Here is a 27268-nt window from a genome sequence, read left to right on the forward strand (position 1 = left end):
CTTAGTTACTCTCTGAAAGCATATCTTACCTTGTTTTGTTTTGTTCTGAGAGCATGATCAGTCAGTATTGTATATGGTGGCTTGGGCTTTTTCCTGCTTACAGCTCTTGTCTCAGATTAGGTATAATACATTTTGTGTAATGTGTTTGTGTCTTTGGATAGCTTTTCTGTTCCAAGTGATTAGAACAGTGTTCCTTTCTCATGAATGCCTTTTACAGACTGCTTCTGCAATACTGGGAGGAGAGCAATGTTCAGATTCTGAAACTACAAGCCAAGATGTTTACATATAATATCCCAACATGCCTGGCCATCTGGAAAATGTAATGCAACAGTCATACATCTGTTTTCATAGATATTGCTTTTGTTTGTAAGGTTTACTTCACAAAGGTAAATCAGAAGTGTCCTTCCAGTTGGGCTTGTACTGGAAACTTCTCTTTCGTTAGCTTGTTATTTAGAGAGTAATATTAGTTCATTACAGCAGACAGAGATACTGTCACCTCTTTAAAATGAGAAATGAAATTTCCCTCTTGGGGAAAACTTAAGTGAATGGATATTATGCAGATAAATATGAATGATGTATTTACAAGTTGCTTTTTAAAATTCAACTATTGACTTCTGTCTCCCCCTCTCTACCCCTCCCCTTTATATATCACAATAGCAGTATTCTCCATTATCCAGTGATGCTGAACTGATCTTTTTCTTCAGTGTTTGTTCATAATGGGGAACCACTGAAATGTCTTGCTCATGTAAGGTTGTTTTTAAAAAATGGCTATTTTTATCTTTTCACAATAGATTTAACTTCATTGGAAGTTAGTTTCTTCTCAAGAAATTAGTAATTCCATTCCGCAGTCAGTATTTTGCCATTAATGGCATTTAAAATACTTCAAGAATAAATGTTTTTATATATTTCTTTTCCTCAGAGCCATTGCTGCCGAATGCTTTCTAATGGGACAAAGAGAAGTAAGTCAATACAGTGTACTAAAACAAGTGATTATGAAATACTGTAAAACTTCTCATACCTTGGCTTTACCCAAAGCAATGGTCATCTCGTAAATCCAAGATTTCTAGTTAGTTGAAGTACTCTAGTTTATGAACACCAAAATATTTGCCTCAAGTGTGAGAAATGTTTTTGTCAGTCAGAGTAGAATGGATTATATAATGAGTGCACAGTCTTTCTGTGTATCTTTCCCATACTGGGAAGGCTGTATTCTTCTCCCATTTTACTTTTTTTTACCTGGAGGAGATTGTTGTATTTTAAGTTCTAGCAGAGGGAAGCAAGACTTGTGCTGGAAGATGCTAGTTACTATCTTTACAAGTGGACAAGAGAGCTGGAGAGGAACTTTTTGCAAGGTCATGTCATACTAGGACAAGAAGGAATAGCCTCAAGTTGACAGAGAGGAGGTTTAGATTGGATATTAGGAAAAACAGCTTTACTGTGAGGTGGTGAGACACAAACAGGTTGCCCAGAGAAGTTTTAGATCTCTTGTAGGGATGAGGTTTCTAGGCCAGACTGGGTGGGGTTTTGAGCAACCTGGTCTAGTCTAGTGGAAGATGTCCCTGCTGACGATGGGGTTTGTGAACTAGATGATCTGTAAGGTCCCTTCCAACCCAAACCATTCTTTGGTTCTGGGAAGTAGTTGGAGGGGTGGGTCTGCCATACTAATGTATGGAAAGAGTTTGCATAGTTCCTGACACAAAAGATGCCAGTTCCTTTTTTGCCAAAAATAATAGGTTTACTTATTAGTACTTAGGGTAGGGAAATACCACTCTATGTACAAACACAGAAGAGGTTTTTGGGTACAGCAACTGAATCACTTTTCAAACAGAATGCTCTTCCTGGTATTGTTGCTGTTACCTTCAAAATACTCTTCTGCCTGTGGAAAGATGTGTATTTGAGGGTGGGGGTTGTCATGAGGCCCTGGATTTGTGATTCATCACTTGCTTGTGGTGTTTGATCTACTTCTGTGCTTGTATCTGGTTTTGTGTCATTGTTGTGACTTATTCTTAGCATCCTTCTGGTTTTGTCAGTGGTCTTCTGAATCAATACTAAAGCTTTAGCTGATCCATAAAGGGTAGCATGGCTGTTGTTAGACTCACATACGAAATATTTTCCTTCCTTTTTTACAGTCTCCTAGAATGTTTAAAAAGAACGTCCCCTAAGCAGAATTATTTGTTTCGCTAGATCAAATAGCTCAAAGTCAGGAGATACCAAAGACTGGGTTGCCTCTTCAACCTTAATTCTGTCTCTGTGTTGGTTTGGTGTAATCTGTAATAAGTCACAGATCCCTGCTTCAGTCATTGTATTAGATGGACTACATCTTAAGACACTGCCTCTAGTAAGGCTGGTGGCTGGTTTGTTTGGTTAGAAAAATATATGTCAAATGCATAAAAAAGAGGGCCCTTAGAGAAAATGAACCAATTAAAATGGAGACATACGTGAAACATTGTAGCTGGATTACACCCAGAAGAAATCTTGTGATTTTCTTCTGCAACCACCTCACTAATTATACGGTATGTGGTAAAATCACTTCAGTAGGCACACACAATGCAGTTGGGTTTTTGTGGGGGTCTTGGCTTGGAATGTAGTGAGCACTTACAACTGTTTACACAAATCAGTGATTGGTCCAGATAACTGGATTTTCTAGTAAACAAGTAGGATATTGGTTTAAAATTGAATTGTGATTCAGATTATGGATTTCCTGTTCCTGGAGAACCCGTCATTTATTTCCTTCAGAGGTCATGTAAAGGTTTGTTAAAAGAGTATGAAAATGAGTACAAGTATTTAAAATGCCAGCAAATACCTCCCCTAGTGACTCTGATTGAAGTTGGGACTTTAGATACCAGTAGTTGAAGGACACTTGAGTAAGTACTAGTATTAAATATTTTGGTCCTCTATTTTGAACCATAAAATGGTAAAACCATTTTTTTTGAGAGTTGCTAATACTCATACTGATGGTTAAAGCATAGATAGATAGATGCTGAAGGAAAAAAAGCCCATGAAACAGTTATTTTCATTGCAGGATTGTGATGATATGCAATAAACAAGACTTGAGACTACATATTGAGTGGTGAAATATTCAGTAAGCTTCTTCATTCCCTGAACATGTTCCATCCTGTGCAATGAATGAGGCAAGAATCTTGTGAAGAAAAATAGCATGTCCTTGTGTAACTAGTCATGTTCATACAAGGGTCAGAATTAAGGTCAGACATAAACTTGCCTTTGCTTTTAGTACCAGTTTAAGGCTTGACTTCAAAACTATTTTAAAAATTATTGCAAGAGATTTTTGTACTTCAGATATTTCATTTTGAGTGCATGAAATTGTGCTGACTTTTAATACTTGCCTTTATTTTACAGGTCCATCATTTATATCAGAGAGCCCTTCAGAAGTTACCTCTATGTGCAACACTGTGGAAAGATGTAATGTTTTCTCCTTATGATTCAGTTTGAGGTTTCATATAAATTCTCTGCATATCCCATATCCATAGATGTGGTGATGCTCAGGCTCTGGCTAAATCTTATATCTGCTTCCCCATCTCTTTCAGCAACTCTTGTTTGAAGCATCAGGAGGAGGTAAAACTGATAACCTGAGAAAACTAGTTTCCAAGTGCCAAGAGGTTGGAGTCAGCCTAGATGAGCTTTTAAATTTAAACACTTACAGAACAGAAAACAAGAATCACTGAACGCTGGGTATGGTCAGCCCTAAGTCCTATAAAATGCCAAAATCAGTTGAATGGTTCTTCAGGCTGATCCATGCCCTAAGATCTATGTAAGGCAGATGAGTATTGCTGAGCGTATCAAGTCTCCAGTCTGCTTTCCTTGAACCTGGAAACAATTAACATGACCTTCTTCTGGAAACATGAACTCCCTGTCTGGCCTTGCTTCTGGGCCCTTCCAGATTCTCATAACGTCATCTACGTAAGTATAGTTAATCAAAATGACAGACTTTATTTTTTTATGTTTTCTTTTTATTTACTGTTTTTGTTTTGCTCTTCCTGATTCACTTGACACTCTCGCTGATGCCTGAGAGATCTGTGTTTGGGATTAATTTACTGGGCTGTGTTTACAGTAAAAAGCAACTAGTCCATTTTGGGTTTTTCCTTTTTTAAACCTTTTTTGAGACCTTTTCATTACAGGATTTAAAACAAAAGCAGCCGCTCTTAAGGAAAGTGTAACTGCCGTGGCCACAAGTATGCTTCTTGCACTTGAAGGCTCTAAGAGGGTTGCTTACTGCCCTTTTCTGCATTGGACTCATGGCAGAGACTATTAAACTTGAAGATTAAAGAAACTTTTGCAAATGCCAGTGCATCAGAACCTAAGAGTGGTCAATTATGTGCAATTTTTTTGTAAAGAAATTTTAATTTATAATAAAGTTTAACAGTTTAAAGAAAGATAATATTCATCTGTTTTGTTTTGGTACTACTTCGTGCTATTACAGGTGTTCTTGCAGAGATATTTTCAATACAAGCCGACCTTTCAAAAAAAATCTGTTGTCTTTTGTTATTTTGATCAAGAGATAAGCAAATGTGGTTGAGCTGCCTATTGTGGAGGTAGAATAACTGTCCCCTTGGGGTTTTTTTTTCATCCCCTTGCCTCAGGTACACAGCTGTTTGTCCTGTAACAGCTATTCTTATCAATAATACCACTTCAGTAATGGAAAATGCATTTTATATTGTCCTTTTTGCCCTTAATGAAATGAGGCCCATTTTCCAAAGTTGCTACGTGTACATTGGAGAGAGAGATGAAATATGTGCCAAATCGTATCAAAAGGTGGCTGTAGTACCTGTTGCACTGGTGTTTCATTAAGGTGCCAGTAAATGAGTGGTCTTCATGGTAGGAGAGGGAAGCAAAGTAGTTTGTGACATATAGTTCCCAGTAACTTTCAAACCCCTTACTTTATCTAAAGCTAAACATGAAGCGGCTCTTAAAGGAGGTAAAAGTGGGAAACACTGATTTTCATCCAGGGGAATGGAGAGTGTTTCTGTACCTTAAGTCCTATTAAACAACTCATACTTAATTTTATCAGTCATGCTTAAATATAAAACTTCAAGTACTCACTTTAATGGCCAAGTTTTCCTGCAGACTACAAGACCAGTATTGTAAAACTGACTCAAACCTGTTCTTCTCTGGAGTAGGGTGGTATCCTGATTTTTGTTCACACTTATGTAATATGGCACAGACCACAAAAGTGTAGTATTTAATTTTTTCTATTAAAAACCCCCTTAAGTTTGATGAATGCTGGCTTACATACAGTGGCCAAGTATTTTTTCACAGTTTGTTTTAAAACTTTTCAGATAAACAGTTGATATTTTTTTGCAGCAGTGTTTATTTTAGTGGGATACCATTTTACCTTTTCCACTATTAAAAGTGGAAAAGCTGTCAAGGGTTACGGTGCTTGTTATGCTACCCTGTATGACTCTTACCTTAGTCTCATCTTGCCCTTAGGTCACAAAGGAACAGCCTTTTCTTGCCCTCTTGTACCGTGACTTGATAGCAAAAGACCTTTATAAAGAAGACATTAAGCTTTACATTTTCATCAAGGATTAATCATGTATACTCTGCCTTAATGGCTTCTCTAAATACTTGGAGATAGGGCAGGGGAAACCAAAAGCCCACAATGTTCTGATTTCCATTGGCCTTAATTCATATTTTTCTGGTTAAAATACTCATGGTTTATGCATGTGGCCTTTTGACCCAAACTTGCTTGACAGTATATAAAAGTGGCTAATCATAATAGGAATTGTTAAGTTAGAAACTGAAATGAAAAAATATGAAGAAGCTGTATGGTCTTCAGAGCAGCACAAATTTTTTTTGTTTGTTTGGGTTTTTTTTTTCCAAGAAAGAAGAAAAATGCCCTGCTGGCTAATGTAGAAGTTCCAGGAAGGAGTTAGTGCTTCCACAGGTCTGCACTTAGCATGGAATCCTCTCTAGGCTCTGGTATTCTACTAAGTGGGCTTTCTGTTCCAGAAACAAGGGGATTTCTAGCTATCATTTGCAAAACTTCATTAATTATTCACCAGGAGGAATTAAATTTACCAAGGGCATTAATTTAATCTACATACTAATCTTTCAAATTGGTGATCTTTCTTAAGGACTTCTGTTCTACAAGCAGTTTTTTATTACAGGCAGTAGTGGTGAAGAACTGGGAATAAAGGGTAATTCCGGTCAATCGAGCAAACTACTAGCTGCTTAAGAGGAAAAATAACAGGAAACCACAGTAATTTATACCATAAATTTGTGCTGCTACTTGTTCTGTGCTCAGAACAGTTACTTTATGAAGAGTGAGTTGATTATTTGGTCTTTAGTTTAAGTCTTTCTGGCAATAAAGTCTAGATCTTTAATAATACTGCACCAAAGTACTCCCACTACAATATTTTTCATTTCCTGGCCCCTTGCAAAGACACATCAGGATGAGCAAAACATTCAACTGCATTTATTAGGAAGAATAAATGGAAATTGGTGTTTGTTTTGTTTATCTTCATGTAGGTCTACATTGAATCTACTAGTCTCATTTGGTGTTGGTTATTTTAGTGCTCACTACTAATGCATGTGGGACAGCTCTTAACATTCTTACATTGGTGCTCTTATATTGTGCTGTGGCAAAGGCCATTGTCCCCCTGCTCGTCTCCATTAGGAAAGACATCTCCAGCAGGTCCAGGGAGGTGATCCTTCTCATCAGCACTGATGAAGCCATTCCTGCAGGCATGCACCCTAGTCTGGCTTCCCAGTTCAAAAGAGATACGGAGTTACTGAAGAGAGCCCACTGAGTGGCCACAAAGACGAATAAGGGATGAGCATCCCATATATATGGACAGGCTGCAAGAGCTGGGACTCCTCAGGGGAAGAGCTTATCAATGTGTACAAAAGGAGGCTGTAAAGAGCCAAGCTCTTAGTGGTGCCCAGTAGTAGGGCTAAAACCATTGGGCATAAACTGAAATGTGGGAGGTTTTGGGTGAATGTCAGGAGACACTTTTACTGTGAAAGTGACTGAGTACTGGCACAGGTGGCAAGAGAGGCTGTGGAGACATGAAAAAGCTGCCTGGCTGTGTTTCTGGACAACTGGCTCTAGATCTCCCTGCTTGAGTGGGGAGTTGGAGCAGATGATTTCCAGAGATCCCTTCCAGCTTCAGTGATTTTATGATGCTGTCATATTCCTGGTGTACGTAAACCTGTGTGCTTTCACCACCTTTGTCTTACCAACCTCACCTTCCACCCTGGTTGTCTCTATGCTCCTGTAGTCAAGGGCAAAAAGCACAGGGCCAGGCCAGCAGTGTTGGTCCTTTCTGACCATCTCTGGTCAAGACTGAGCTATGAGTGTGTGGTCTTCTGCACTTCTCTAACTTTGTGAATACTTCTTGCCGTAGTATATCCAGGAGCTGAAGAGCTAGCTATGGACTTCATAGTGTCTTTAATGTTTTTATTGAGGTCTTCCCCCACTGCACCTTTTGTTTTATATAGTGAGTGCACTGATTGCAGTTAGTGGTAGAGACTTCCTGCCTGGCTTTATTAATTCTAGATGAAAGTTGTATTTTAGGGTGGCTTTTTTTATTTTTTGTTAGTTTTTGTTAAGATGATTGTCAGAAACAATAAATGGATGCTTTAAATTGAGAAGATTAAGGAGGTGTGTTGATCTTGTACAGCAGGTGTCTGAGACCTTACCTCATCTCTGAGAGGGGAAGGTATAGAACAGGCTTATTCAAAATCCTTCAGGCATATATTCCTTGTGCACGTGTACTGCTGTTGCTGTGCTCAGTAACTACTACTCAAAGGAGTAGCTAACTTCTCAAAGTGGCAATATCCCACCAAACATTAGAAATACACATCATCTTCAGAGGAGCTAAGTGAAAAGGGGCTGTGAAAACTTCCACATCCTGCAGCTTCCCTGAAGAGCCCAGTACAGCTCAAACCGCCATACATTCACTGGTCTGTGGTGCTGTCCTGCATTTATACCACGTCCAATTGGATGCTTGGATCCAATTTCACAGTATACCACGGTCAAGACTGTGCTGATAATGAAGACAGGGTGTTTTTCCTTAGCTCCCTTTTCTCCTGGATTTTAGTATAAATGTTCTGTGAGATGAGTTTGTGTCCCTGAGGATCAAGAGCACTCACATTGACTTGTTAAGGTTGGAAAAGACCTGCAAGATCATCAAGATCAACCTTTGCCCTCATACTAGCATGCCCACTAAACCATTACCACAAAGTGCCAAGTCCACTCATTTATTTGAACACTTCCAGGGATGGTGACTCCACCACTTCCCTGGGGAGCCTGAATCTCTCCTTATGCTGGTCACACCTTGACTAAGCCCATTCCTCCTCACAGGTAATTTCAGTTGACATCCCGTTAAGTGTCATTTGGAATTACAGAGCAGTGAGCTGCATCTTACCTGCGGAATCTAGACCGTGTCCTTACATGACCTCCCATTCCCCTGAGACTGGGAAGCATCCTACCGCTTATTTTAGGGAGCAGTCAGAAGGGAGGTGAGAGCAGAAAAGGTTTGTTTTCCAGAACAGAGCAGGAGTGTTAGCTTATCCTTATCTGTGAGATGGCTTAATGTTTGCAAGGAGCCCAAGATCAAAATTTGGCTTAAAAGTGGATATAAACGTTAACTGCTACTTTTCTTTTTTATTGCATGCAACTATTTGTTACTGTCTTACCAGAGTAGCAGATAATGGCCCGTAACTGAAACTTAAACATTGTAAAGCTGTTAGCAATGAATTATCAATGTGTCTGTTTGTTCTCTGTTAATGGGAGCATAAAATGCCACCATAAAGTTTGCACTGCTGCACCTGGGGTACTGGCAGCAGTGACCATATCATGGCTCAGTAAAACGTTGACAAAGATTAAATGGGAAGAAGCCTTTCAGTGCAGTCAGGAGGGCCTCATCTGGCAGAAAATAGCACAGAAAACACACTCATGTTGTTCTGTAAGTGACTTGCTTCAAAGAGCCTGAGCTGGGAAAAACTCTATGTCTTTGGAAAAGGTAATGATTTTTAATTTCTCACTGTTGCCACAACGTGTGATGGCCACAGGTGATCTGTGAGGAACTGCTCTTTTAGATAATGCTCATTGATTTCTCTATTTTCATGACAGCTGTCAATCCGGCTCTCATTTGTGACCCTTGGAGTTAGGTTTTCTGGTCAGTTTGAGAAAACTGTGGCTGAGGAAAGGTTCTTGGGGAACTTTTAAGAATGAGTCTTGAGAGCAGTGATGTTTTTGCTTGTATTGACCAGAGTTAATACAGCATAAATAGGAAGACAGAAGAACTGCTTCTACTAGCTTCCATGAGGAAGTTTTAGTTGTGATTTTATGTGATGTGGAAATAGCCCATATTTTTTCAGCACCTACTTTCTGTAATCACATCAGCTCTCACCTTTCCCTCCTGAGGCTTTCTTCTTCCTCTGTGTTATGGTTTAACCCCAGTCAGCAACCAAGTACTACACAGCCACTTGCTAATACTGCTCCCTTTCCCATTGGGTTGGGGAGAAAAATGGGAAAGAAGGTAAAATCCATGGGTTGAGATAAAAAAAGTTTAATAATGTATAATAGTTTTTATTATTTTCCTTCCTTTCTCAAAAGATTCCGCTGCTTAGTGCTTCACATGATGACATCATCAATGTCATCAATGCAGGTGTTCCAGAGTTTGGAAGGTGATCCCAGCTGCTCTAATTCCTATCTAATTCCACGGTACTAGCCCTGTTACTCAGCATTTGGGCAGTCAGGTGGTCACATGCTCACCCATTCTGCCTCTTCCTCCTGTTCTTGTGATGGCCCTGCTTTGTTCTCCTTTACTAAACAAGCTCTCTCATGTCCATTTCTTCTGGTGGAAAGGGGTGACTGATATTGGCAGGGGTTGGTGCTCTGGTTCAGCCACAGGGCCTGGGGCCAGGGTTGGAGTAGCTGCAGCGCCTGTCACTTTGTCATCAAATCCAGGGAGATTCTTTTCCCTTGAGGATCCTCAATAGTGTTGAATAGGGCTCGGTAGGCCTGGGCCAGGACCCAGCGCGTTGCAGTGATTCGTGTCACTCTGGAATTGCCAGGCTGATGGCATCCTTTTCCCAAATATTTTCCTTTTTTTTTTTTTTTTTTGGATCCTGTACTTGTTCAGGGGAAGTTCCAAAATGCTGGAGGTACCCACTGTCCTAGCCATTTGTCCATACTATCCCACACACCCATCCACTCAGAGCTGCCCAATCTCAGTGCAGATTTCTGGGTGGTTTTCTTAAAGAGTTGTTCAACAAGACCTGGAACACAGTCAGAAGACAGCAATAAAACCGTGCTGGTTTGAACATCCCAAGGATATTTGAAATTTGCAAGAGCTGTAGTAATTAGCCTGGAGGAGAAGAGGAAGATGAATGGAGGTATCTCTCCCATGGATTGGGTCTCACAAAGAGAAAAGGTAAAAGATACCATTATAAATAATTTCCAATAGATGGCTCACACAGTATGAAGATGACAGCAGTGCTGAGTACAAATAACAGATTAGTTTCACAACCAGCAATTCTGTCATATCATAAGCCAGCATTAAAGTACAACATGATGCAACTCAGATAACAAGCACAACAACTCTGAGAGCAAGTAAATCAACATTGTGATCAGTGACTATTAGTAATGAATGTTTGTAACAGGTTTGTTCTAACATGTTGTGATCATATTTGTCGTTATTTCAATCCTTCATTGCCCCATGTCGGGTGCCAAAAAAAAAAAAGGACTGTTGTGGTTTAACACCAGCCAGCAACTCAGTACCACCTAACTGCTCAGTCACGCCCCCTCCCTCCCTGGAGTGGAGGAGAATCAGGAAGAAGGTAAAACCCATGGGCTGGTGTAAGAACAGCTTAAGAACAAATTGACTTTAATAATTGAAATAAAATATAGTATGCTAACAATAACAGTGACATGTTGTAATAAAAAGGGAGAAAACGAGAAATAACCCACTCTCCCCCATCCCCCCACCCAAACTCCCAAGTGATGTACAATGCAGTTGCTCATCACCCACTGATAGATGGCCAGCCCGCCCCTGAGCAGGGATCCCCCCATCCCGACCAGTTACAGTTTTATTGTTCAGCACGACACCATACAGTCTGGAATATCCATTTGGCCAGTTTGGGTCAGCTGTCCTGGCTGACCAGGAGAAGCCGAAAAGTCCTTGACTTTGTATAAGCATTACTGGGCAACAACCAAAACACCAATGTGTTACCAATATTATTCTCATACTACATCCAAAACACACCATACCAGCTACTAAGAAGAATATTAACTCTACCCCAGCCAAAACCAGGACTTTGAAACATTCTGTGAACTTAATTTTTCTTCTAGAAGACATCTTAAGGCACCTTTCTCTGACAGGATAGATTAGATAGATTTCAATAAGAAGATTAACGCCATGAGCTGCACTGTTCAAACCTCTGTAGAGTCAAGAAAAGTCAAACTTTGTCTGAAAACTCTTGTTGGGACAGCAGGAAAGAGTGGCAGTACATTCCTTACATCACCGTACGTAGACCAAGAAGACTGAAGCACGCTTTCAAAAGAGCAGTGGCTCCAAACAATGCAATTTTAAGTGTGATACCATCATTTCTAAAGTGATTGTGAGAGGATCAACTAAAAATCTCTACCCAGAGGACAAACTCCACAGTTAAAAAAGTTATTATCACAGAAGTCTTAGGGCAGCTGAGGCTATGCCTAAAGACAGCCATGCAGTCTGTGCTGAGGGTTTAATGATGGATGGAGGAGATGGCATATAGCAAGACCAAGTCCTGTAACAGGTGCATCCTACAGTACTATGTTGTCAGAAGCCAAATGTAGGAGACTTGGATAAAGCTAAAGGCTGAATTGTGGGTAACAACCTTGTTCAGACTGCAAAGAACTTGGTTTTAGAGTGCATCTGTTTACTTCAGCTGAGAAATGCCAAGGATTGGCATGTGGTGCTTGTGCACCAGCTCAGTGGAGTAGTTTTGACTCTGTAAGTAGGAAGTCCTGCTTCCTCATGTTTTCTGGCTGTAAAGGCACAGCATAATCTGATGGATTATCTGGAGATTACTGTGGAGAGAGAAAGATACCACACCATATATAATGTAAATGGATTTATAATTACATGGTGGGAGGCAAGAAAATGACCAGTGGAATTCATCTTGGAAGCAAAAAGTAAGTATTTTTGTCTGAAATCAGCACATGAGAGGGTCAGGGTCTGTAAAGTGCCAATGAACATAAATGCTTTTATGCTTTAATACGAAAGTGCTTTTATCACTTGGTCAGCATAATCCTTCCAGAGTTCTATATTGAGTTATTTTTGAAAGCCTTGTGCCAGCACTTTATCAGATGAACTGAGATCAAAGGTTAGGCTTGATTATTATTTTTGTGTGTCTTTCTGCCTTTTTTTCTGCCCAATTCTACTAGGCAGTCCAGAGGCTTCAAGTAATGAAAAGCTTTTGTGGAAATGGAGAAATGAAAACTGTTTCAGCCTGACCTTCTCAACTAGCACTTAGCACAGAACATGCAGGTACAACGCCAGGACCTGAGCTCACTCTGTGTATTGAACACTGATTTTTGATGTAGTGGAAGTCGTAAATTGTAATATGTAGAAATGGCTGCATAGAGAATCATCCATAGAAACCTGGAGTCAAGAAGCCTTGATCCAGTCACATAGCACCCACTGATGAGGCTGGCTACTGGGCCTTATCCAGCACTGGGTTTTGTGTTTCCTAGATTGCAGGCAACTGGACAATTGAGTGGGCTGGAAAGTCTCTAAGCCAAATCAAGAAATACACCCAGTAGCCTTGGATATCCTGCATCCAGTTCTGCTTGACAAACTGATAGAATACTAAGCCTACACCCTGGACTCTAGTCCTCTGAACCACTGGATTTGTGCCAGGAACTCCAGACACATCGGTTGTAATAATGGGATTGGGCAAGATACAGACTTAAGCTGAGGCTAATAGTTCAACCTGCCATTAGCAGGCTCCCTGACATGGTTTTGGGCTGTACAGCATCTGTCCCAGTTTTGTTTGGTGAACTAATGTGTAGATCAGACACTGTTCCTGAGATTGTTTATGGACAAGACCATTCTATTTTGGGGGAAAGAGGGATTGGAGTGAGCGTGTGTAGACCTGGATAATGCTTTGAGGGCAGACAATAACCCCAGACAGTTTAATTCACAGTACAGAAGTAGCCACTGTGTCTAGAGGCAGGTGGCAAGTTGTGTGGTGGGACCCCAGAGCCAGAGGAGCTCACAGAACCAAGCACACTGACTGAAGCCTCCTGGCTTTTTGCTGGAGGGAACTGGGATCCTGGAAGTCCTGAGTGCCCAAAGTGCTGAAGATCGGATCCTGATGCCTTTTCCTGGAGGCAGCAGCTGGGCCATTGGCACTGCCTGAGTGTTCTTTCAGCTGAAGCTCTCCAGTGCAGCTCACATCTCTTTTCCTCTGAGCTAGCATGACATGTCAACCTTCCCAGGACTGTAGGGTTAAAAGAACAAGTATGTTAACAGTTATACAGGGTGAAAGAGGGGATGCTTTCCTAATAAAATGATTGTTTTTCTGTAAGGCCTATAGAAACTGTGGCGGTGGTGATGGCAATAAGATTCCAGTTTGACTGAGCAGTCAAATGTGTGCAGATTGAGCTCTTTTCTAGGACATTTCTGCTTCTGAGGAGTGTAGGAGTCTCTGGTTATACATCCTTACTATAATTTGCCCACCTGCACATTTGCTGGGCTGCCAGTATTTAGGTTGTGCACATGGGCTCTCAAAGTCAGCTGCAGTATTGACCATCTCCTTGGCTTCTCCAACACGCTTTCTAATGTCCCACCTGCTGTATGCTTTTGGAATCGTGAGCTGTAACACATCAGTAGATTCAGGACATCCCTGTCCTACCTTCAGCCTTCCAAATACTCTGGATTTACAGCTTACCTTTTTAGATAGCTGAAGAAAATAGGAATGTGTGCCTTTTATAGAATAATAAATACATAGATATGAATAACAGTGTCAATACACTTAGTTTCCTTGATTTCCTGACCATTCTTCTGTATGGACATGGGAGTCCTCTGCACATGATTTCCTAGCCACTGCTTTCCCAGATCTACTTGGTTGGGGTCTGTTTTCTGTGCCTTTGACTTTCTTGATGTAATTTTCCTTGTGCTGCTTATGAGATCCTTTTCTCTTATAATGCTGGAGCCCTTTGATCAGTTTATCAGTTGATCTATTCTTTGATTGTTTCCCTTCTGCATGTAAAAGGTTTTGCTGTGACTTGAAACCATCTTGCCGATCAAGGATGCTGTGTTTCAGATTGGAAAACCATTGAAGCGGAAGGGCTCCCATTGCCAGCCTTTTGTCCGTCTCCACCACCACCAAGGCAGGAGAGGCTGGGAGCCTGCCTTCTCCCAGAATTCCTCAAATTTGCACAGGGAGTTTTCTCAAACTGTCCCTCTGACCCTTTCAGAAAAGGGAGGACTCGCTGAATCAGAAACTGAAAAGGAAAATAAGTGTTTCCCAGCGGCAGTGAGGCACACTTGGGCACGTGGTGGCACTAAGTGCCTGGCAAAAAAAGGCTGACTTTCTCCATCCAGCTCTGACTGCCTGCGACCTCAGAGCTACACCCCTGATGGAAGAGGCAAAAGGCTGAGTATTGCAGGGCAAGACAAAGTAAGAAATCTAAGGTTCCAGTAGGATGTCTGGGAATACTCTCTTAGCAAGTGTCTTCCTCTGTCTGTCATCTGTCTTGCAAATTCTGCTTCTGGTCATATTACACCCTCAAATCCCTTGGGGCAAGCTTTTCCTGGAGTGTTTTCTCATGTCTGCCTTGAAAATAAAGCCAGGGCACATTTCTGCTACCTTATTAAATGATCTATGACATTTATTGAAAATCTTGCTCACATTTTAAAAATACATTATTTTTAAAAGGTGATGGCTTACTTTTTAGTCTGAGTCCTTCTTCTGAACTTTTAATGGCTGGTTAACATCACACTGGCAGCCTAAACTTCTGAGCCATAAAATGTGAAACTTTAAAATCTTTCCCTTATGACAGAGGTATTTGGGGTAGAAAATCTGAATGACACGAAAGGAGAAATTTGCCAGGGAGCTCTAAGAGGGAAATAGAGCTGAACAATCTTTTTCTAATTATTGTAATAAGAGTGCCATTATCAGAAATGCTCTGTGCTCTGTTGGGAAAGAGAGCTATGTTAATAGGAAACAAAGATATTTGATCCTTCATAGATCAAAGCACTTTTAAGATGCTGCTGTCATTATGGAAGGTTCTTGGTGTAAGAATGGTACTTAGTGGACAATAGCTCTATTGTTTGTCATTTATTTAAAAAAAAAAATTAAAAATCAGACCTAATGTTTTATTTCTGAGGTCCAACATTTGATGAGAAATGCTTCACTCTACCATAAAGCAACAGTTTTTAGGACTATGGTGTAGTTAACTGCCTATAAACGTGAGAAATTTTACTGTGCAAATAGGAATATTTGGTGTGGGAATAAACACTTGCTGAAATCCACTGAAGGGAAGAAGGTCCTTGGAAAGCTTCTGAATTCTACACTGCAAAGGTCTGTGGACTTTTTTACCCATTTTTCTCCTTTCTCTTTATGCTCACGTGTGTTCAGGATATAGCTCTGAGAGCTTCCGAACAGGCTTTTTCTTTTTGTGTTTTTGCAGTGCTTAGACCACTCAGATTCTGGTCTGAGACCAAGGCTCCAAAGTGCTCTCCTAACACAGATAATAATAAAAGTAGAGAGAAATTGATACTGATTCACCTATGGATCACAAAATGGATTTCTTACAGTTGTAAAATTCTTGGGGGGGGTGGGGTGGTGGGAAATTGCTTAAAGACCTGGAAAGACCTACATACACCCACAGTCTTGTGTAAAGAATAGTGTCAAGAGAATATTTTTCTGATATGCAGTCTCTATTTTTCTAAGGTAATTGCAAAAGCTTTCTGGCCCATGGTGATCCTAGAGAGTTTCCAGTCTGCCCTGACTTTACCTCTCTGCCAAGTGAAAGTGTATTTTTCTCTGACAGAGCACATTGACTCCTTGTCTTTGTGCTAATGAACATATGCCAAACTCTGCTGTCCATCCTGTGTGCTTTATTGCCTTATTTCAGCTCAGCAAGAACGTCATTGTCCCTTAGAGACATATTCTTCAATGTCTTAGGACTTGGTGTCTTTAGCTCTCCAGAATGGAGGACTCCAGGATGGAGAAGCCCACCTGGGTGGCCAGGTTGAGCAGGACTGGGTATCCGGGGGAGTGGAAGATTTTCTAGAATATGTCCTGTTGCCCAAACCTACCAAAAAACCGAGAAAAAACACAAATCCCAGCAAAACCCCCCTAACAAAAAACCCATGGGAAATTCCAACAATTTTGGGAATTATCTGCATACTGGGGCAAATATGTATCAAATAAAGCAAAACTCCTCATACTTTGCATTCACAGTAAGGCATTCAATTATGTCAGGAAACTGTTTTCCCACTTTGGGTATTAAGATGTTGTTGTGTCCCAATCCATTCCATGGGTTTAGGGGAACATCATTTGATTCACTCTGGATGGTGCACAGGAGAAACAACAAAGTTCTCAGGAGGTTCAATAACAAGCATTTGCTTGCAAACTTTAGATTAAGGTGGACTAAGGTACTTGTTACATTTCAAAACAACATCCAGACGAAGTAAGGAACTTCACAAACTTTAGCTTCGCAAACTTAAAGGTAGCCACCTTTAACTTATCCAGACAAAACAAGGCACTTACTAAAGCATTGACTCGAATTTTTTAGTCTGGCTTACAGAATGTTTTGAGAAGTTAGGAGAAGAAAGGGAGAGAAAAAGAAAGAAAAAGTAGAGAGGAAGAAAAAGAAGGGAGAAAGGTATACAGTCACCATCCTCAGATGCAGCAATGAGACTTGATTGCTGCAATTTAGACATCTGTTGGTTGAATTGATGGTGGCAGTCTTGATCTGCCAGGGGTGGGAGAAGCCCGTGAAACAAAAAGGCCAATGTGTTAATATACACTCAGGCTCAGTGGCAACCCCCAGGTACCTCCCCGGGGGGAGGGGGGGGCAGTTTTACAATGTCTGATGCAATGCTGTGGGTCATGTGGCACTTCAGGGGTCTTTGATGGTTTATGACACCTTCTAAGACATGACAGCTGCCTCTCACATCAGCACAATTGAGCCAATTATGCCCATCACAAGGGATGAACCTTCAGACCTACCTGTGAATGTCCCATTATCTCTCTCAGAGGGAAGTTTTACACCTGAGCCAGTTATGTAATGTAGGATATTGGCATGATAAAAAGCACTATCCCATCTCCCAGGATCTGCTTCTTACAGGCCTCTTCCCCTGTGTGGTTCAAAACCCTGTTTGTAGCCTCTGGTGGAGGGTGTGCACTTCCTCTGCACCTGGGCTGTTCCCTTGCATGTCATTGTCAGCAAATCGCCCACTACTTTTGCAAGTGGCCAATTGTTTGAGCCATTCACCATCAGCATTTCAGTGTCTCACACTGAAGCACTGATTTCATATTCTAGAAATCATTCTCTGGCCACACAAACCTCTCTGGAATTCATTTTCATAGTCAACCAGAAAAGAGACCTAGAAGGACTTCCCAGAAGGCTGTGGTACTTCCTATGGGAGATGAAACACCTGTTTTGAGTAGAAAAATCTCCCCTATTACTTTTTTCTTGGAAGGCTGGGAGAACTCCTTCCTCCAGGAATAGGTTAGATCATAAATGGGAAATGCTGATAATAACTGCAGTGACCTCTATAGATAGTCCTGAGAAGCTGTTGTTATGCATGGAACCAAATTAGTAACTGCAGACACCTGTCAAAACAGTGATTGCATATAGAGAATGATACCAGATGCAGAAGGAGATGTTTGAAACTTCCTTCAAGAATTAGTTTTGGAGTCCTGAGACCTTCAAGGCTGACTGCAGAAGACTCTGGTATGTGCATGCATAAAACTTAGTGGAAGTATTTAGATTCACAGATGGACAGTCTTCCTCTTGTAAACAAAGCATATTTTTTTACTTGACAAGTGGAAATGTTGCCACCTGTGAAAAAATTAAGTAGGGATTTTGAGTGGACTCTTTGTGACTAAGAATTTTAAAAATCCTGGCTGAAGGCCAACTCTCAAGAGGAATATTCTTAATGTTTTTTTTTTCTTATGACTGAGATCGGACTTTAGATAATTTTGACAATGCCACAACAGATTTTTTTTTTTTTATGGAGAGAACATACTCAGGTTTCCTATGTCTCCAGAGTCACTGGAGCACAAGTCTGTGATTCTCATTATATGAACAAGATGTTCTTAATGTTGATACTGCCTTTTCTTCCCAGTATACTTGTAAGGGTTGGGTATAACACATGGAGTCTCTTCTGCTTTACTTATTAGCATGGGTAAATTTGCATTTTTCTTTAAAATGTCTAATCTAATGTAGCTGGCATTTGGTTCAAGCAAAGACATATAAAGAGTTCAGTCAGTGTTCTAGGCTTAGCTTCACATTATTTTTTACAATAACATTGTTGCAGAAGGACAGACTAGTCCCTTATTTGGCACGTGTTAATGAAAGAGAACATGAGGTGGTTATTATGGCTGGTGGAGATACTGGTCCCTCCCTTGCTGGTGGAAGCAGTACAGCTCTCCTGGAGTTTGAGAGCTGTCTTCTGCAGCACCTGAGCATCTGCACAATTACTATGCGTCATGGATCTGGAAAGAATTTTCTGACACTACTACTGCTGCCAGTGTGATCCTACTTCTGTTTTTATATTGTTAGCTTTTCATATCCATGTTCTTACTCCTCTGTCTCCACTTCCTTTGTATTCCAGTGTCTTCCTATGGAAGACATTACTTTTGCTACATTTTTAAATTATTTGAGCCCTTCTTAAGTGATTGATCAATGAAATTTTCAGCACCTTAACTTTCATATAGCAACCTAAACTGATGACAGAGAAATGTCTCATTATGATATTGTACTTCATACAATAGTCAGAGGAAGTAAGTGGTGCCCCTGTGCTGAAATTCCTATTACAGATGATTTGGATAGGAGATAGTTTGATACTTCATATGGTAGTAGCTCTCTCACTGTCTAGTATATATAGGTCACTGCTGTCTAGTGTATATAGGTCATGGAGACAGGAAGCAAATATGGAGCAGCAGCAACAGCAAGGACTGCACAAGTGGCTGGTCTCCATTTGAGTTCAATTATGACCACCAGATTAGTCAGGGATGTTCTCCCCTCTTTTAGGGGTGGAGACTGAAGCTGCACACCCACATGGTACAGCATTACTTGTGTGGTGTCATTCTCTGTGCTTCTCTGCTAGTGTCTGCTAAGGCTTGGCCTTTATCCCCATCCATTCTTTTACAGGTGATCCCATGTTCTTTATGGCTTTCACTGTATCTCTTACTAGCTCTTTTTTCTTGGCCATCTGAAACTTCTCTGAGGACAGAGTTCCCGAATAAAACTCAGTAATGTATCTAGTGAGCCAGAGTAATGGCATGCTCTGGCTTCTCTCCCTAAATAACCTGTTGTATGAGCCTGCAGTAAACTCTCCTTCAGTTGTTACTGCAGAGAGCACTACATGTCTGTGGCACGAGTGCTTTCAAGGAGAAGTCCCCTGTGCATGTGTGATAGCACATTGCCCAGAACACTGAAGTTGTGACCTCAGGCACTACTGCTCACTATTCGGTACATAAATTAATACGAGTCTTTCTTCCATGTATCAAGATGTATAACCTTGGTGCCTGTTTTTCCCTTCTGCACTGAAGCTCTCATCAACCAGCTCATTCTTCCTTTGTAGGTATTCTTTCCCTTCATTATTCAAGTTGTAATATTTTCCTCCTAAAATAACACAATTTCATTCTTCTTCCTTATGGTTCCTGGCTCTAATATTGCTTACCCTGTGGTGCATACATGCATGTAAAATCATCTTTACTTGCTTGTTTTCTCACCATTTCAATGTCCCAGCCATCACAATGCTTCCATCTTTTTGTATCCACTTCGAGCTCTCCACCCTTCACAAAACTCCATCACGCTTCTTAGTACCTCATAAAACTCAACCCATTTGCATCCTGTCTCTTGAAGCCCTCTGTTCTCCCTGAGTTATGCACTCCCCTATGCTTTGTCACGCTTCTGTTTTTTTCTCCTAAAGATAATTAATGGCTTTCTTATTCCTGTTCTCTGCTGGTCCTGTCCTACCTCAATAAGACTATTCTAAAACTCACCCAACAAACTTCTTCTCCACAGGCCCTTCTGGCAGAAATGATCTTCCCCAAACTAGCCTCCTCATCTACTCTGGGAACCTGCATGCTCCTTGCTAAAATCCATTTACATATAGGATAATTTTACTTTCTTTTTTTAAAATCTTTGTAATTTGTTACTTGCCATATGAAGTCCTGACTAAACAATTGCTTTCTGAGAGTTTTTGCTTCATTGGTATTTTACCTCTGTCTTTCAAGTACATCATAGAAATGAATTAAAATCCCCATCTCTGAAAAACCAAGCACATCTAACTGTCCTGTGCTGCAGAGCCTCTTAACAAGAATGCATGCACTGTTTCACCTCTCCCTGCTGCCTATAAAATGACAAGGCTGTGCTTAGCTGCTGCCTGCCTTTAATTCAACTGAGCTGGAAGTTCTGGTGCAGCCTGAGCAACCTGGCTCTTGCTAAGTCCTGTGTTTTAAGCCCCACCTTTCATTTGCCCTTAGCAACTCCATCCACTTCAAACCTGATGGTGCTACTGCCTCTCTGCCAAGATGAACTTTGCCAGCCTCTTTGGTTATCCCCTCACCTGCTTCACCTGCCAGATTAGGGGTCAGAGAGAAAATAAAGAAGGATGCAGGAGAATTTGCTGTCTCATTAGAAGCAGCAGCCTAGTGCAGTTGAATTGCACCCCTCATGTCTGTGGTCTGAAGGTTGTGGGTAACTTGTGCCTGACCTGATGCACACCCCTGTCACACAGCTGGAGATGCTGGTCTCACCTGTGGCAATTTTGAGAGGTCATCAGCGAGACACGGCAGCATGCACAGGGAGCAGGATCTGTTCGTAAGGGTCTGCGAGTGAAATTTTGGTAAAAGATTTAGTATGTGTTGAAATGAAACACTATTATTCTTTTGTTGTTCTGTTTTTTTTTTTTTTGTTTTTTTTTTTACAGCACATAACCTGTAACTTATACTTTGTGAAGAATTTCAGACACCTAGGGAGGTTAGTGTAAGTATTACAATAACTCAGGAAGGATTAATTGAGAATGCACACCATTTTGTGAGGTGTTAGGTCAGGATTAAATGCTCTTTACTGTGGAGTCACATTTTATTACAACTTTCATATGTTCAGAACACATAGAAAAGAAAGCATGTCACCTATTTACAATCACTACACATTTACATTATATTATTTACAGATAATGAATTTAGTAACATATATGAGCAGAAAATATAGCAAATATCAATAAGAAACTGTACAGGGCTTAATCTCATGTCCTTTACTGTAGTTGCATTTCACTGTAATAATAAATACAGTTCTATATTTACACATTTTACTTTAAAAATCTATTAAATGAATTTTAACAATTTCAAGTTTAAAATATCTGATCAAAATATTTCAAACATGCTTATAAAAATAAGACACAAAGCCTTTAGGACCTTCTGCAAGCTATAAAAGTTCTGATAAAAGAAGCTTTCTTTAACTAGTCTTTAGAATTATAACATTATTTTGCTTCTCAAATTTCTTTACAAACTTCTTAAATATAGCAAGCTGAAAGGAACCTCACTGACATCAAGCAGAGCAGCACAGATGGACCCCAGTTAAATTAAAGCTAAGTAAACATGGTAATAGGTATTGTGCAATGGTTGACTGATCCTCTGTTTAATCCAAAGTGGTTTCAGGCATCATTTCTGCAGCTGTGTGCTGCACTGCTTCAAAAGCCACAACAGATAAGGATTAAGATAAGTACCCAGCTGACTTTATCATACACAATTCCAGAACTGGTTCATTTTTTTTCCCTGAAGGATGAATATGTCAGCCAAAGTCAACTGATGCCATCTGTAACTGCAAAACTAAAAATACGCCAGTGTGAATAGACAGGAAAATCAAGGCATATGCATTGTTGGCAGCAAATTCTTCATTGTGAAAATCCATCCTTGGAGTCCCAGTAATTTTTATATACAGGAACAGATGAACAACAGAGATCATCTGTAACTGATTACCTTAATTGCTGGGCCTAGCCTAACCTTCGTGATGTTAAAAAATTAGTCTCGTTCACCTGGAGGCTGAGTGGCCATTAACTGAGTAGTGAGTACTGGGTTATTAAATGTTACTCCTCAGGGAGCTCTTTCTAACAACAACAACAAAAGCTAAATTTGTGCATTTTTCTGTCTTAAATGATCAGCTTACTTAAGCAAAAGGTGCCAGCTCTGAGAAAAGAATATTGGAATATCCCCTGATGGCTTGGACAAGGTCAAAGAATTATATTCTAGGTGGCTCTGTTTGAGATATTTAAACAGTAGACTTGGCAAGGACGTGAAGTCTCTTCTTTCTAACTGGGATGCTTCTGATGTGTAAACATACATGCCTTGATTCAGCAAAGTATTAACAGATTCAAAGTCAGAGAACTCTGTTAATCTAATCAAGCCTTTTCCTAAACTGAAGCCATCAGAAGCCCCTGAATTTCAACAGCTGCTCCAGTATCTTTTTTGGCCATATATCCAATATGAATTTAGAGATTTTTGGTGACAGATAATTTCACTAGCTAATGACCATCTCTATCAACAACTTGCACCTTTATTTCTAGGCTGCTTATCCCTAATGTCAATTTCCAGTTGACCTTACCAGATTCTTCTCCTCTCAGATGAGCAGTCCTCTGCCTTCAAACTTCTGTATCCCAGAAGCAGCTACTTATAAACTGTGATCAAATCACTTATTTTTTAAGTTCCTTTAAATTTATGATATTCATACCCTTTTCAATTTCACAATGTTCTTTCCAGCATGCAAATGCAATAAGTGTTTGAAATATCCCAGGAGTGCTTGCATCAGTGCTAAGAAGACAGATCACACAACCTCTTCACTCCTAGTTGATATTGCCTTAGCTAAGGATGTTGGCTATCCTTATCCAAAAAGACCCAGTGACCTCTAAATCTTCAACTGACTAGTGACTATGAACTAGCAGCTTTCTAGAATCACTGTTTCATGAGACAGACATCATTCCATGAGCAGGACTACAGTTTTTATTCCTGCACATACTACCTTAAATGAATGTTTCTGTCTGAGTGCCTTTGGTGTCCTTTAATAGTTCTCAGCATGCCAATTTTTTTATATCAGTAACTTTCTATTTAGTATTTTCCACCTTCAAATTATATGAGTCATCTGCCAATTTTATCATCAGTAATTCCGGAAGTAATTCTACCGGCATGAAAGCAATTCAGGACCAAACTGTGCAGAACCTCATTAGAAAAATACCCATGTGACAATGCCTTGCCATTTACAATTACATTTTAAATGCTTAACAGGATTTTGACTACCTTCTTTCACATCATGCTAATTTTTAGCTTTCGCTGACAATTAAAAATGCTTTGTCAAGTTAGATGACTTCCAAAATCCAAACCTAATGCCAGTTAAACCCTTTAATCGGCTTTATCAAACATGGAACTTCATCAAAGGGTATTCTGCAGAAACCTTTAGGACTTCAACAGGATTACTCTTCCATTTAGATACATTGCTGAACAAAGGCCATACACAGATGCTTATAAAAACAACCATGGCACTGAAAAATTATTATTAAAACCAAATTGCAATAAACACGAAAAAAAATAACCCAACCCCTGAAAACATCAGGTGATGCTTTGAAAAAATGTTACAAATTTAATATGCTATTTTTGCTCTTGACCAACTGATGCCCTTTCTGAGTAGTGCTACTTTAAAAGAGAACAGCTGATACAACTGCACAAACTTCAACAGCTTTCTTTTCCTCTCTTCATCCCAGCATTCTGGGAGCAGGCTGAGCAGGCTCAAGTATTGGATTTTCAGCCTGTTGCAAGTTTTGTCATTGTCTGTTTTCTGACGCGTGTCACAATAATTTAGAGGCAGTCTCTAAACTCGTATGCACACATCCACACTTACTTTTGGGATTAAAACTTTTGTAAACAGAGATATTTTCTGTACTGCTACTGCAACTAGCGACAGGGAACAAATGCGACTGACGAAAGATTGCAGCCTTCTGTCATTTGATAAGATGGTGGCATTAATGAACTGCTGGTGGGCATATCATATGATATGCTGGCACTCGTGAAGGTTACCAATGCTTGTGTTGAGTCACAAGACTGTTTTTCTATGTCTTCTGAATTCACAGAGATCAGACTAGCATGTTTTGATCTCCTCCACATCAAAGTTTGCTTTCGCAGACTTCCCAAATCCTCCTTAAAATGTGGATTGAAAAGTATATAGAGCAGTGGGTTTAGACATGCTGGCAATGGGACAATCACTAGAAGTATTGACTTAATCACTTCTGGGCTGATAAAAGTGAGGTTTAGTAAAGAGGAAAAAGATAAGAAGGCCACAGGGCAATAAAGAATGCAATTAGTAAAAAGTAGCAGGGCTATATGTTTGACCATGGAGCAATCCCAAATGTTGTCTAGTTCTCCCTTTTCTAAACTACAGTAGAGCTTTGTATAAGCAACAGTCATTACCAGAAAACAAAGGGAGTTGAGCAGTACCAGTGCTACCATGTAGCCCATAGCAGTGGACTCTCCAAATGGGAGTGGCAAACAAAGTGGAGAAATCCCATACTCGCTTCCAGTGAGAAGGGGTATCACTGCAATGATTAGTGCCAACATAAAGCAAAAGGAAATGGCAATTTTTACACTGGCAATGGAGGATTTTGTTTCAAACTTTGAAGCATGCTTTACAGAGAATGCTCGTTCGAGTGCAGCTAGGGTGAGGAGGAATATGGAAGCCTCTGAAGCAAAAATGGAGAGAAGGCCTGTTATTTGGCAACCAATTCCACTTTCCCATTGTGCTCCGTACCGAGCAAAGCTACCAAAAGTGGATGCATCCACACTAGCCAGCACTCCGCTGGCCACACCCATCAAGGCATTTACAATAGCTATTAAACCAATCAGAAGTTTTATGGAGGACATATACAATGAAGATCTGAAAACTGTAGCAGACACCAGTGCATTGCAACTAAAGGTCAAACCCACTATGGTCCACACTCCAATTCTGATCAGCCAGCTACCAAACAGATGCTCACATGGTTTGAAGGGACCTGAAAAGACAAAATAAAAGGGTAAGGGGAACCTACGTAAACCAAAAAAACCTCGTGCTTTCTAAGACACTAAAGTTCATGCTTCTTGCAGGTTCTCAGCACAGCCAAACAGTGGATGTTAGTCTAAAAAGTGAGCTGGAAATCTGCTCTTTCTTTGGAGTCTGAGACTTTGATAACACGCTGCTAAATGTGTGATGCATGTTGCATTACTGGTGCATGTAAGTCTTTGTCCTTCATCATGAGTAATCTGTGAGTTTCTTTTTGTGCCTGGCAGTACTGCTGCAAGTGTCAACTCCTGTAGTTTCAAGAAATGCTGTGATGTTTGTCAGTATGTGAAAAAAGCTGAAAACGTTACCTCTCACTAAATTAGAACAGGTTCCTAATGAGTCCTAGTGAAGTGTGATGGAATGAGTACAGACAGATGTACTTCGGCTACCTTATAACATGTCATTACACAGTCCAAGAAAATTGTGTCTCTCTTTGCATCTCTCTTAGAGTTGCTGTCTGGCAGTTTCATACCTGGAGAAGGTGAGCATTGCACTGAATGATGGGATTTCAAATCTTCTTCAAAGTCAAGAAAAAAGTCCTCAAAATCACGTTCATCTATAGGGGAGAAAATACCCAGAATTGTTACTGCATGTTCAGGAAGAGTTTTCTTAGTAAAAGTTGCAAAAATGCCTGTGCTATTTAAGGCCTGGTCTTGTCCCTTTGCCAGGGATTGTCATCTTTACTTCTCTGAAAATAATCACTTACAGGTACATTCTCTATCGCCCAATTTGAGGTGTGATGATTGCCTAAGAAGGAGTTTAAAATGTGCATTCTGCTGTTGTGCCATGCTGCTAAGAATTAATCAAGTTATCTGTGTTTTTTATGTCATGACTCTACCATGTATTCTTGGCTGTATTCTTGCTGAACTCTGAGACTGGTTTGCAGGAGCAGAGATAGCACAGAAAGCAACAGGGTGGTATAAATGTATGTGTGCACCTACATAACAGATCAAGTAACAGACCTAGTGCTGAAGGGGATGAAAAATACAGTAGTCTTGTGTCCTAGAGAACAAACGCACTCTCTGGAAACCCTGGTTATGTGCACAGACTGGGGAATGAGATGCTGGAGAGCAGCCCTGCAGAAAGGGACCTGGGGGTCCTGGTCTATGGCAAGTTGAACATGAGTCAGCAGTGCCCTGGCAGCCAGGAGGGCCAACCCTGTCTGGGGTGCATCAGGCACAGCATCACCAGCTGGGCAAGGGAGGGGATTGTCCCGCTCTGCTCTGCACTGGGGCAGCCTCACCTCAAGTGCTGGGGGCAGTTTTGGGTGTCACAATATAAGAAAGATATACATCTATTGGAAACTGTCCAAAGGAGGGCTATGAGGATGATGAAGGGTCTGGAGGAGGTGTATGAGAAGCAGCTGAGGTTACTTGGTTTGTTCAGCCTGAAGAAGAGGAGACTGAGAGGAAACCTCATTCGAGTCTTCAACATCCTCATGAGGGGAAGCAGAGGGGCCGGTACAAAACTCTTCCTCTCACGATCAAGACCCAAGGAAATGTCATGAAGCTGAGCCAGGGGAGGTTTAGCTTGGATATCAAGAAAATGTTCTTCACCCAGAGGGTGGCTGGGCACTGGAACAGGCTCCCCAGAGAAGGAGTCACAGCACCAAGGCTGTCAGAGTTCAGGAAGTGTTTGGACAATGCACATGGCGTGACTCTTGGGGCTGTCCTGTGCAGGGTCAGGTGATGAATTTGATGATCCTTGTGGGTCCCTTCCAACTCAGCATATTCTATGATTCTATGAAAAAATATGCCAAAGTAGCCACATACTTTGGCTATGACTCATCCTGAACTGTGTGGGTAAGCCAAGGATGTGTTCCATTCTGAGGCTGGCAAGAAACTACATCTTTGCTGGCCTGCTCTCATATGGAGTTACATACCAGCTGAACTACCCTGTCTCTCATATAAAGGCAAGATTTAATTTACCCCATTACTATAGCTATTATTTGGATGAAAAGATGAGTGCATGAGTGAGTGAGATTTTTGAATG

The 27268-nt window shown here is 40.7% G+C and overlaps 2 protein-coding genes across 6 annotated transcripts in view; one reads left to right on the forward strand and one right to left on the reverse strand.

Moving 5' to 3' along the window:
- The window catches only part of ZFC3H1 (zinc finger C3H1-type containing), a 41621-nt gene extending 37228 nt beyond the window's left edge, over positions 1–4393 (forward strand). For all 5 annotated transcript variants that reach the window (XM_032105453.1, XM_032105457.1, XM_032105454.1 and 2 more), the window contains exons 32-35: positions 218–319; positions 920–959; positions 3355–3417; positions 3543–4393. In XM_032105453.1, the coding sequence (XP_031961344.1) occupies positions 218–319; positions 920–959; positions 3355–3417; positions 3543–3680 (343 nt within the window). In that variant the 3' untranslated portion in view covers positions 3681–4393. The remainder of the gene's footprint in view (positions 1–217; positions 320–919; positions 960–3354; positions 3418–3542) is intronic.
- Positions 4394–21233: 16840 nt separating this feature from the next.
- LGR5 (leucine rich repeat containing G protein-coupled receptor 5) overlaps positions 21234–27268 on the reverse strand; it is a 90316-nt gene continuing 84281 nt past the window's right edge. Inside the window, exons 17-18 of the mRNA XM_032107285.1 lie at positions 25749–25832; positions 21234–25229 (exon numbers count right to left, since the gene is read on the reverse strand). Coding sequence (XP_031963176.1) covers positions 24139–25229; positions 25749–25832 — 1175 coding nt within the window. The 3' untranslated portion in view covers positions 21234–24138. The remainder of the gene's footprint in view (positions 25230–25748; positions 25833–27268) is intronic.

Source organism: Corvus moneduloides, chromosome 4 (genome assembly GCF_009650955.1).
Source record: "Corvus moneduloides isolate bCorMon1 chromosome 4, bCorMon1.pri, whole genome shotgun sequence".
Taxonomy (NCBI): domain Eukaryota; kingdom Metazoa; phylum Chordata; class Aves; order Passeriformes; family Corvidae; genus Corvus; species Corvus moneduloides.